This window comes from Mesoplodon mirus (assembly GCF_964341445.2).
Source record: "Mesoplodon mirus genome assembly, chromosome: 8".
Classification (NCBI taxonomy): domain Eukaryota; kingdom Metazoa; phylum Chordata; class Mammalia; order Artiodactyla; family Ziphiidae; genus Mesoplodon; species Mesoplodon mirus.
Genome location: NC_138984.1, coordinates 91,278,335 through 91,290,874, shown reverse-complemented (window position 1 = coordinate 91,290,874; position 12,540 = coordinate 91,278,335). Strand labels below are relative to the sequence as shown.

The following is a 12,540-nucleotide window of genomic DNA, read 5'->3' as shown; positions in this document are numbered from 1 at the left end:
ATTTCTCCTGAGCTTGTTGTTAGCCTGCAGATCATTTTGTAGGCTTTTCACGTAACAGCTGAGTTTAATTCAAGTTGAAGAAACTTACTTCATTTACAAGCAATTAATTTGGGCTTCACTTACTTTAAGGAATATTCGAACATGTAAATTTACAGATAAATCCTGGGAGTGTCAAATTATGCAACCAAGAGAAATTAAGTTCTTTGCAGCTTTGGGGGCATTGGTCAGCTGTAGTCAGGCTTTTTTTTTTTTTTTTTTTTTGTGGGGGGGGGGCATCAGGTTTTTGAATGAAATAGTAAAACCGGTTCCAGGAACTGTCTACTTCACCTGGTTTTGCATAATTCCAAGAAGTTAGAAGCTGAAAACCAGGCTTGTTAAAGAGTTAGAAAGATTGCTATTGCATAAGAGAAAAAAGCAAAACCAAACCGTTTATCTATTCTCTTTTAAATCATAAGATTTCACAATATTCCTGTTTTCAAGTACTTAAAGTTTTCTCTGGGCAATGATTAATTTTTAAATAATTGTTTTTAATGTAGAACGTAATACATACTCATCGTAGATTTAAAACATAAAGTAACAAAGAGAAAGATAAAAATCATTCATGATCCTACAACCATTAATATTTTGAGGAACGACTTTTTTTTTTCTAGGTACATGTTTTCACAAAACGGGTCCACACTACAGTTTTATAACTTGGTCTTTTGGATTTTTATTTTAAAAATTATATTGTGAGTACGTGAAAAGAAAACTTCTGAGGATTATGACATGTAGTAGCATCGCACGGTGTTAGAGGACGCCATCTGTGGTGTGGCGTGTACGGTCTGGCGGGAAAAGAACGCTCCGGGTGGGCAACATCGACCACTCTCCGAGCAAAAGAGACTTCATTTGTCCTCGGCGACTAGAGTCTGACGAGAGTGCAAGGCGTGGGAGTAAGTGGAGGGCGTTCAGGGTGATTGCGAGCACGAACTCCCCGCGCGGTCCTCATTTCCCCCGGGCAAGTCCCACTGCCCCAAGCCCCGGAGGGGAGCCGGGGAGAGAGGGCGGCGCGCGGTGCGCTCGGCCTGGGTCCCAGCCTCCGGCCCCCGCCCCCGGGGCTGGCGCCACTCTCGGGCGGTGGGGTGAGATAAAACGGGGCAAGGTTCTGCAAGTCCAAATCAGGGAAGCGCAGCTCCGATACCAGCGCCTTTACGGGGTCTCCAGGCGTGTTTGTTCCAACTGTTTAAACTTTCAAAGCACCCGCACCCCAGCGACCTTCGGCAAACAATTCTTAATCCCGCGGGCGGAGAGCGTTGGCTGTATTTGCGAGGAGGGTAAATTGAGAGCGGGGGACCGGGGGCCTAAGGCGGCCCTCCTCCCGGCAACCCGCCCGCGGCCTCCCACTGCTACCCCCTCCCGCGGCCCTTTCCCGCCCCAGGACCGCCAGCTTCTTGCGTCAGCCGGAGCGGGGGTGGGGGATTTTCGGAAGCTCAGCCCGCGAGGCCGGCGGGGGAAGGAAGGGCTTGGGCTCTTGCCCCGCCCTCGGGGGTCGGGAGGCGGAGCCGGGGAAGAGCCCGGCCGGCGAGTCGGGCCGAGTCGCGGAGAGGCTAGTTCCTAGGATCCTAGAGAAGCCGCCGCCGCCGCCAGTACCGCCCTGTCCGCACCGCGCCTCGGCAGCCGGGACAGGGCCGCCGTCGGGGAGCCTCAGAGCACCGTCCCTAGCTCAGCATGATGGACTTGGAGCTGCCGCCGCCGGGACTGCCGTCCCAGCAGGTGGTGCCAGGACGGGGGCGGGGGCGCGAGGGAGCCGCGGCCGGGGAGGGACAGCCGCAGCTGGCCTCTCTTCCCGTCTGTGGCCTGAGCCGGGACTGCTGCGGCCGCGCGCACACCAGAGCCGCTGCGCTTGCGCTGGGGCCGGGGAAGGGGAGCTGGGACCAGAGGGCTTGCGAGGGGTGTGGGGACGCGGCCGGGTGGTGGGACTGACAGCGCGCCCGCAGCCCCCGAGGGAGACTGTGTTGGGGTTGGGGGGCTACGCCCTCGCGCGTGGGGCGAAGGGCGTCTCTAACCACGCCCCGGGCCGCTGGAGCCCCGGCCGGGCCCCCTCCCGAATTTGAGCGGCCCGGAGGCAGCGGGGCAGGAGGGGGCGGACGCTGGCGGTCTGAGCCGGCGCGGACCGGCCCTTCCGGGGCTTTGCGGCTCCCCAGCCTCGGAACCGGCAAAAATGTGCCTAGTCACGGGGCCGCTCTCGGGGGAACTGAGGTCTCCTTTGGGCTGGGAGCCGGAGTCCCTCCTCTGCCGCTGCCCCTCGGCCCATGACCTCCGCGAGCGCGGGCTGCGGCGCCCTCACTCCGCTGGGCCGTCTGAGGGTGCTCCTGTGCAAACTAATCGATCGGTCCATCCATGGGATCTCCCTTAGGCAGCTTGGCGAGAGTGCCCAGTCCCCAGGGTGGGGGCGGGAGGAGGTCATAAAGTGCCCAGCGCGCTAGGCTGCCCCGACGTACAGCGACCGAACCCCGCCCCGCGCGCCCCCTCGCGCCCCCTGGAGCCGAGGGAAAGGTTCAGGCTCGGAGACCGGGAGTTGTCCCCGTGCAACACGCCGGGAAGTGGCGGCGGGGCAGTGGACTCTGAGGTCAGAGGCGGCTGCGCCCCCTGCCTCTCGATCCCGGCGTGGTGCCTCCCGGGGGGCGAGCGTGGCCTCGGCCGCCGTGACAGTGGTCGGTTGGCTGTCACGGCGGCCCTCAGTTGGCCCTTTCCTGCTTTATAGCGTGCAAACCTTGCGGCGCTGGGGCCAAGGGAAAAGTTGGAGCTGTTGATCTGTTGCGCAATTGTTATTTTCCCCCGGGCGGCTTTGTTTTTGGATTTAGCGTTTCGGAATTGTAATTCCAAAATGTGTAAGGCAGGATATTCTGTTCTGTGCTGTCAAGGGTAAGAGTTTCGAGTGTAGATTAGAATTTCTGTTGTTTTTAGACTGTTACTAAATTTTGTTCTTTCGTATATTGATTCTCCCTTGGGTGCTTTCTTTAGTTTTCCTTTTCTGTTTGAGAATTTGCCTCGATTTCTTATTTTGTTGCTTCATTTGCGAGGGTAGAGGGTGGGACAGCTGTGTTTCATAAGGCTTTGCTAACAGCTTCTGTAAATTATCACAAATGTGAAAACAAGTTTCTGTATATACTTTGTAGGGACTTTTTAAAAGGAGTTGATATTTTTATTTCCAATTTTTTTGTGTGTGTGAATGGGTTCTTTGGAAAAATATTTGGTTCAAGGAAATGTGTAACTTAATAGGAATGGTAAATACATTTATGCTCTGAAACGTCACGTTTTAGACTAATCCTGAAGATCTAAAGTAAGGTTTTGAGTTATTGACAATGTATTAATTGTGATTTTTTTCTTTAAAGCTGTTTGTCTTGAACTTTCCCCTAGTAATGATTAGGATTGGATTCCTCCTCCCCACTAGTACGAAGAAGTGCATTGTGCTTTCCGATTTAGCTGCTGTTCAAGACTAATCCCTATAGCCATTACTTTATTACTCTGTATGACCCAGAGACATATAATGCTAATAGACTTTAGTTTTCCTAGATTCAGGAGTGTAGCCTAGAGTGTTATTAAATTTTTTTTCTCTCTTTACTATGTGATTTAAGATTCCATCTATACTGCTTTCTCTTTTAAATATGAATTTTCCAATTATGTTTGTTAAGGTAACTGCTTTTCCACCTTTTGTAATCAGACATCAGTTTGCATATTTGAAGACTATAAAAAAATGGAAAAAAATTTAGAATCAATTTCATGCCTTTAACTATGATTCATATTAAATCTTTGTAGTCCAGAAAGCTTTGAAGAGTTAAAAGTGGATACTAACCTTTTGTCAAAGAAACACCAGGTGTGAAGTGGTACTGGGATACAGTTTTTCACCCTCTGTGCGGAGGAGGTGTTGATGAATAGCAGTAAAGAGAGTTTTATATTCTTTATTTCCAGTAGCTGGAAGGAACCATCCATTACTCTTTTCAAGGGTGTCTTGGAGAAAGTATTTTTGTATATGAGGGATGAAGTTGATCTTGGACTAGACCAGTGAGATAACTTTTAAAGAAAAATAGGACAGGTTTCTCATCTCCTGAATGAATGTTGAGCAAAGAACAACTTGGCTCTTTAGATATTTGAAAAACATCTCTTGAGAGATTGTGAAAGATTGTAGGAGGGTAAATACATAACTCACATAAGTCATTCTGCATTAAAAATAACTTGGGCCATTTGGGACTCTTTCTTTCTTGTTAACTTGGGTTTTTATAAACAATGCTGGGGGGAAAAACACTCAAAACCCGACTTTCTTTAGGATAACCAGGAAGAATTGAAAGCCACATACATTAGTTTTCTTTATTTTTATTCAGGATGAATTATACTTACAGAGCTGCATGAAGAAAAGAACCCTCTGTGGACTATAAGCACATTTTTTTTTCTGGGAGCTTTCTCTCTCTTGGCTGAACACATTTAAAGGGGGTTTTGCATAAATAATGTTTTCCTCTTTGATTTTTCCTTGATCTGCGGTTAACTCGTCAGTGTAAACTCTTGGGCTCAGGAAGAGTTCGGCACTAACATGGTCATAGATGAGTTATTGAGTATTTCCTTGTGTGCCAGGCAGCATGATAATTGCTTCACGTGCATAATTTCACAGTAACCCCATGGGAAATACTATTATCTCCAGTTTCTAGGCGAGGAAAGAGGCATACAGCTGCCCAGAGTTCTGGTTAAAGTTACCCAACTACTGAGTGGCAAAGGTGGGATTCAAACCTAGGTAGTCTGACTCCAAACCTAGGTAGAATGACTCCACTTCCAAACTGGACCGGGACTAGTTAAACTTTAAACAGGAGGAAACTCTTACACTTTAAAAAGTGGATAAGTTGAGAAAAACTCAGAGAAGGACAGGCAGGGATTTAAAAGGTTAATCTCTGCACCTTTTCTAGTTACCAAGAAATATAATAACTATATTTTGTGTTTGTGAGAGGGGAGGTGGACCTTGAATACAGTGAAGGTAAATACAACCTATCAATTGGACTTAACACATGGAGGTCTTTTAAGCAACTTGCAGAGGCCTAGCAGGGTTTAATTTAGAGAGGCAGGATTATTTCTTAATATAATAATAGTTTTTAAAATTCTTGGTATTTCATCAGTGTCCAAGATTCTGCCTCACATTTTTCAGGGACTCTTTTCCTTTTTCTTAATTAAAACTCTTAGTTCCTGGAGTCTTTGTTTAACTTTATTTGCCTTGTTAGTTGGTACATTCTCCTGGTCCGTTGGCTCTTTTTTTTTTTTTTTAAACATCTTTATTGGAGTATAATTGCTTTACAATGTTGTGTTAGCACCTGCTGTATAACAAAGTGAACCAGCTATATGTATACATATATCCCCATGTCCCCTCCCTCTCGCATCTCCCTTCCACCCTCCCTGTCCCATCTCTCTAGGTGGTCACAAAGCACAGAGCTGATCTCCCTGTGCTATGCAGGTGCTTCCCACTAGCTATCTATTTTACATTTGGTAGTGTAGATGTGTCAATGCTACTCTCTCCCTTCGTCCCAGCTTACCATTCCCTCTCCCAGTGTCCTCAAGTCTATTCTCTACATCTCCATCTTTCTTCCTATCCGGCCCCTAGATTCATCAGAACCATTTTTTTTTTTAGAGTCCATATATATGTGTTAGCATGCGGTATTTGTTTTTCTCTCTCTGACTTACTTCACTCTAACACAGACTCTAGGTCCATACACCTCACTACAAATAATTCAATTTCGTTTCTCTTCATGGCTGAGCAATACTCCATTGTATATATGTGCCACATCTTCTTTATCCATTCATCTGTCAATGGACACTTAGGTTGCTTCCATGTCCTGGCTGTTGTAAACAGTGCTGTAATGAACATTTTGGTACATGACTCTTTTTGAATTATGATTTTTTCAGGGTATATGCCCAGTAGTGGGATTGCTGGGTCATATGGTAGTTCTATTTTTAGCTTTTTAAGGAACCTCCATCCTGTTCTCCATAGTGGCTGTATCAATTTACATTCCCACCAACAGTGCAAGAGGGTTCCCTTTCCTCCACACCTTCTGCAGCATTTATTGTTTGTAGATTTTTTGATGATGGCCATTCTGACTGGTGTGAGGTGATACCTCATTGTGGTTTTGATTCGCATTTCTCTAATGATTAGTGATGCTGAGCATCTTTTCATGCGTTTGTTGGCAATCTGTATATCATCTTTGGAGAAATGTCTATTTACGTCTTCTGCCCATTTTTGGATTAGGTTGTTATTTTTTTGATATTGAGCTGCGTGAGCTGCTTGTATATTTTGGAGGTTAATCCTTTGTCAGTTGCTTCGTTTGCAAATATTTTCTCCTATTCTGAGCGTTGTCTTTTTGTCTTTTTTATGGTTTCCTTTGCTGTGCAAAAGCTTTTAGGTTTTGTTAGGTCCCATTTCTTTATTTTTGTTTTTATTTCCATTTCTCTAGGAGATGGGTCACAAAGGATCTTGTTGTGATTTATGTCATAGAGTGTTCTTCCTATGTTTTCCTCTGAGAGTTTTATAGTGTCTGGCCTTACATTTAGGTCTTTAATCCATTGTGAGTTTATTTTTGCGTATGGTGTTAGGGAGTGTTCTAATTTTCATTCTTCTACATGTAGCTGTCCAGTTTTCCCAGCACCACTTATTGAAAAGGCTGTCTTTTCTTCATTGTATATTCTTGCCTCCTTTATCAAAGATAAGGTGACCATATGTGCCTGGGTTTATCTCTGGACTTTCTATCCTGTACCATTGATCTATATTTCTGTTTTTCTGCCAGTACCATACTTTCCTGATTACTGTAGCTTTGTAGTATAGGCTGAAGTCAGGGAGCCTGATTCTTCCAGCTCCATTTTTCTCAAGATTGCTTTGGCTATTCGGGATCTTTTGTGTTTCCATACAAATTGTGCAATTTTTTGTTCTAGTTCTGTGAAAAATGCCATCAGTAATTTGATAGGGATTGCATTGAATCTGTAGATTGCTTTGGGTAGTTGATTCTTCCAATCCAAGAACATGGGATATGTCTCCATCTGTTTGTATCATCTCTAATTTCTTTCATCAGTGTCTTATAGTTTTCTGCATATAGGTCTTTTGTCTCCTTAGGTAGGTTTATTCCTAGGTATTTTATTCTTTTGTTGCAATGGTAAATGGGAGTGTTTCCTTAATTTCTCTTTCAGATTTTTCATCATTACTGTATAGGAATGCAAGAGATTTCTGTGCATTAATTTTGTATCCTGCTCCTCTACCAAATTCATTGATTAGCCCTAGTAGTTTTCTGGTAGCCTCTTTAGGATTCTTTGTGTATAGTATCATGTCATCTGCAAACAGTGACATTGGCTCTTTTTATTTTGAAATAATGTTCAAAAATAAGTTTGGTAGTGAAGATGTTTATGTATGTGGTAAAGAGTGGGACAGATAGGGTTAAACCTGGTTGAAGGAAAGTGGGAAAAATAGGGAGAATTTGAGTTGAAAACAGCTAGTAGAAACCTGTTGACTCAAATTAAACACTCATCTCCTGTTTTGGCATTTCTGATTTGAAGCAAGCACAAGGGCTCAGGTCTGTTTAATTGAAGCTTTCTTGGGGTTTTGAGTACGGTACATTTCAAAATTAAATACTTTATTTCTTAGTCCTTATTATTAAACAAATTGTTTTCAGAATTATTGTCTTATTTGAGTTAAGGATGCTGCAGGATTTTTTAGGTTTCAGTGGATGATTTGCCTAAAAGTTGGTCTGACTAATCCCAGGATTTAATTTAACAGTGGTCAAGCCACTTCTGAAAGTTTGCTGGAATCTCTTGTTGCACACCAGGGTATAGCAGGACAGATTTACTAAATGCAGTATTCAACCTGCTTCCTTCACCAATGGCTGTATGTTTATTTTAAGTTTACTGTAAAATGGAGAAGAGGGCTTTCCTGGTGGCTCAGTGGTTGAGAGTCCGCCTGCCGATGCAGGGGACACGGGTTCGTGCCCCGGTCCGGGAAGATCCCACATGCCACGGAGCGGCTGGGCCCGTGAGCCATGGCCGCGGAGCCTGCGCGTCCGGAGCCTGTGCTCCGCAACGGGAGAGGCCACAACAGTGAGAGGCCCGCGTCCTGCAAAAAAAAAAAAGGAGAACAGAGTTTATATTTTGATGATAAGATTTCTAGGAGCTTTAAAAATGTAATTACCACCTGCTTTTAAATGTGCTCCAACAAACATTTATTAAAGAGGTTCTAAGATACAGTCCAAGCCTTCTTTCATTGATAATAGTATGTTTTCTGGAAATGAAAGCAAATATATATTCAAATGTATAACGTTCCCAAAAAGTGTTAGAAAAATACAAATGGTGTTCTTACATTAACTTTCCCCGCCAAGACAAAACAAGATTGCTAAACAATATCCTATCTTGCCTAAAGCAGGAATTTTCTCTGGGTCAGCCCCTCCCACAGTAAACACTTTTTAACTATTAGTACGAAGAATTTTAGGAACACCGAGAATAGGAAGCACTTTAACGTATCGTGTTTTTTCTGTTTGGTTTTTTTTGGGGGGTTTTTTTGCGATACGCGGGCCTCTCACTGTTGTGGCCTCTCCCGTTGCGGAGCGCAGGCTCCGCGGCCATGGCTCACGGGCCCAGCCGCTCCGCGGCATGTGGGATCTTCCCGGACCAGGGCACGAACCCGTGTCCCCTGCATCGGCAGGCGGACTCTCAACCACTGCGCCACCAGGGAAGCCCCTAACGTATCGTTTTTATGGCATATGTCCTGTAACACCTGTGTATCACAGAACCTTATATATGAAAATCTTCCTCTGTGTGTGAGCATGTAAGTTTATTTGGCCCAAACTCTGGTAGAAGTGAAGACAAACCCGGGACGTAAGAAGTATTTAGAGTACCAAATTCATCTTTCAAAGATCCTGTTGATAATTGAGAGTCACTGTAATCCATCAACAGCCTGTATTCTGGTTTTTTAGTTGTTGTTTATTTTTTTGGCCATGCCGCAAGCCTTGCTGGGATCTTCCTTGACCAGGGGTTGAACCCAGGCCACGGCAGTGAAAGCCCAGAATCCTAACCACTAGACCATCAGGGAACTCCCAACAGCCTGTATCCTGAAGGATTAAAAAAATTCCCTGGCAATGCTAAATTAGTCATTCCGTTTCTCACAAACTTGGAAATTGAAACTTTGGGGCCTTTGATATCGGCAGCGTACTGATGAGATCCAAACTCTCCATTGCTTTTCTTCAAATCAGAGAAGAATGGTTGGGTAAGAAAAGAAAACTATCAGACCATTTTGGCTTTGAAGCCTTCTTCTGAACTTAGAGTTTTTATTTTCTGCATTAGGCAATTCTCTAATTGCTTTTTAAAATCTCTGATACTTGTCTTATGTATGTATCTATATTTTTTTCCTCTACAGCTAGATTGTAAGTTCCTTGAGAGCTGGGCATAGAATTTATATTTCTCTCCTCTTTTAAGCAGCTTTATGAGATGTAATCGGCATACTATACAGTCCAGTCATTTAAAATGGACAGTTCAGTGACTGAGTGTATTCAGAGTAGTACAACCATCATCACTATCAATTTTAGAACATTTTCATCACCCCAAAAAGAAACCCCATATCCATTAGCAGTCACACCCCATTTCCCCCAAACTCCCTTAGTTCCTGGTAAGCACTCATTATTCTCTCTTTCTATGACTTTGTCTCCTGGATATTTCATATAAATGGAATCATAGCATGTGTGGGTCTCTGTGACTGGCTTCTTTCACTTAACGTGTTTACACAGTTTGACCATATTGTAGCGTATATGAGGACTTTGTACTTCTTACTGCCAAATATTATTCCATTATATGGATACACCACATTTTATTTACCCACTTATCAGTTCGTGGACATTTGGGTTGTTTCTACTTTGTGTATATATTTTTGTTCCCTGTGGTAATGGTTCTTAAAATTCACTGTATATTAGAGTCGCCATCAGTATTTAAAATACTGATGCCCAGGCCTTACCACCTCATTACATTAAAATCTCTGGGGGTGGGACCCAGGCATCAATATCTTTTCAAGCTTTGGAAGGAATTCCTTGTGCAATTAGGTTTGAGAACCACTACCCTAGAGAAGCTGGCACAGTGCTTGGTACCCATGAAAGGTATTTATATTTATAGAGTGATTTAGAAAATCTGGTTAGGATGTTGCTTAATTCATGAAAGGAAGTGTTCTTATATTTGATCACTGACCTTCACAGCCTTAAGATTAATACCTAAATCTGGGAGATGTGTTTAAGATGCCTGGTGAATGTTTGAAATTCAGTAAATATAATTTGAGCTCTTTAATCCCTCATGGAGATTTGGGTGATAATTTTGTTATCAAAAGGTTTTCCCCAAGTGGGTTAGTAGAAGTGTGTTTGGTCAGGAGTGTGGCGAGTGATAACCTGCAGCGTAGATTATTTGGCAATCACGTAGAAAAGGCAGTGAGGACCAATGCAGGGCACTGGGGAGGCTGGAGAGCTTGGAGGCCAGGACCCAACACTGCCTCCTAGAGGAAGCTCTGAGCTCTGCATTCCTGGGCCTCTATCTTCCTCCATTAAAAAACAAAAAACTTAACACCTACAAGGCCACTTTTAGCAACTCAGCTTTTTGATTCTCTGTATATGCTTGGCAAAGTCAACTCTATATTCTGACCACAGTGGTTGTCGTTTGTACTTAACCTGGATGGTTTCTGGTTTACACTTTGGAAACAGGAGCTAACCTCTGAATTGTTTGCGCGCGCGCGCGCGCGCGCGCGCGCGTGTGTGTGTGTGTGTGTGTGTGTGTGTGTGTGTCTCGAGCACCACACTCGAGGGTGTGGTTCAGTGCCTTCTGAAGCTGCCTCAGCCCTGCCTTGCAGACAGGGTGGGAACAGGGCCAGCAGGGCGTGGACGCCCCGAGCCAGCCGTGACCTCTCTTCAGTGTTGCCAGGCCCCTCTTTGTGTGGCCCAGGTCCAGTCTTCCCCCGGCCATCACCTGATGGGGGGGTACATCTAGTCTGCCCTCAGGAAGCTGCCTGCTTTTCTAATTCTAGTCATCAGTAGTTTGAAATTCTTTTAACCTGTCCCTCCTATTATTGTTTTAAGATTTAAAAAACAGTCCTGTTCTTTCGCTTGTTTTGTGCTGAATGATGTACCTGTGTGTTTAAAGTACCTGAAAACGGAAGGAGTTTGCAGTGCATACTTGTATTTCAGTGACTCATTCTTCGCATTAAGTGCCCTTTCCCTTTTCTGGATGTAGCCGCTGCTGGGGTGGGTTAGTGCCCACCCTCACTTCTGTTTGGGAGGCAGGGACAGTGTTAACTGTATGTGAGGGGCCTGCTGATAAATGGTGTAGAAATCTGCTTTACTCCAGACTCGACGTGCTTGTGTGTGCTCTGCGTCAGCACAGAATTGTATGGATTACATGGATGCAGAGCCCAGCCTATCCCCTGGCAATTCTAAGGGATTAGAATACAGGGAGCAATGACTGATCAGGTTCTGAGGGCTTCTGTGACCAGAATCAGAACAGGGGTGTGACCCAAGGTGGACGTGCACTGCTTCTCCAGGTGCCTGAGGGTTGGCTTATTAAGAACCCGTGCTTTTTGCTGGTGGGTTTTACAGTCCTGGAGCCAGGGAGTCTTGCTGCTGTGGCTAGAGCATGTTGAAGAACCATGAATTTTTTTGACCTAGCCAAAAAAAAATAAAATAAAATTCTTTTAATCATTACAATCCTGGTAATGAAAACCACCAAAAATAAAAACTATCATTTTTTTTCTTGTAATAGAAAAAATTGCCAGTTTTTGAAGAAGTTATTTTGTTCTTGGTACTTCTCAATGAAACATGTTTAAAATGTACATTGAGAAACCAACCCCAGAGGACAGGAGCGGGGCCAGTGTGCTTAGTGCTACCCGCAGCTTGTATGTTCTTTCTCTGCTGGTTCCCAAGCTGAGACGAGGCCAAGAATGAGAACCAGACTGTGGGTTCAGGTTCTTCCTTCTCCAGAGACAGAGGTTCACCCTCTGCTAGAAACTTCTTTACCAGGCTGCACGTTTGGGAGAATCCTTGGGGCAGTGGACTGAGAGTGGGGAGATTCCAGGTAACCTTCCACTTGGAAAAGGGTTCTAGAAGTAAAGGAGGAGCGGTTGGGAGGAAAAGGAAAACTAGTTTAAAGGATTCCTTTTAATGAACCCAGGAGGGACGTAGCTTTTTGGTCTCTTCTGTACCACTTCGATGTGCTCCTCGACATGCAGCTTGTACTTAGGTCCTTCATGTGAGAAAAGGGAAAGCATTTTGGGGAGTATTTACTTGTGCTGTGTTTACACTCATTATCTTTAGTTCTTTTAACAACCCTGTTAAGGTAGGTTTTGTCATTATTGAGAAAACTCTTTGGAGAGGTTAAGAAGCAGTCCAGAGTTCGGCTTAGGAACTGGAAAGCACATGAGGTATTTCAAGCAGAAGGATTTTATATAGGAAATTATTTATATAGGTGATGGGAGAGCCGAGGAACCAGACAGACAACGCAGAGATTAGCAGCCACCGGAAGCCACTT

At 44.6% G+C, this 12,540-nt stretch overlaps 1 protein-coding gene across 2 annotated transcripts in view; it reads left to right on the top strand.

Moving 5' to 3' along the window:
- Positions 1-908: 908 nt before the first annotated feature.
- The window catches only part of NFE2L2 (NFE2 like bZIP transcription factor 2), a 35,174-nt gene continuing 23,542 nt past the window's right edge, over positions 909-12,540 (top strand). Inside the window, exon 1 of one of the 2 annotated variants that reach the window (XM_082630382.1) lies at positions 909-929. Coding sequence is in view for 1 of the 2 variants with exons in the window: in XM_082630381.1 (XP_082486507.1) it covers positions 1,705-1,749 (45 nt within the window). In the remaining variant the exon portion in view is untranslated. Of the gene's footprint in view, positions 930-1,529; positions 1,750-12,540 lie in introns of those variants that run through there. The other variant, XM_082630381.1, reaches the window with a different exon arrangement.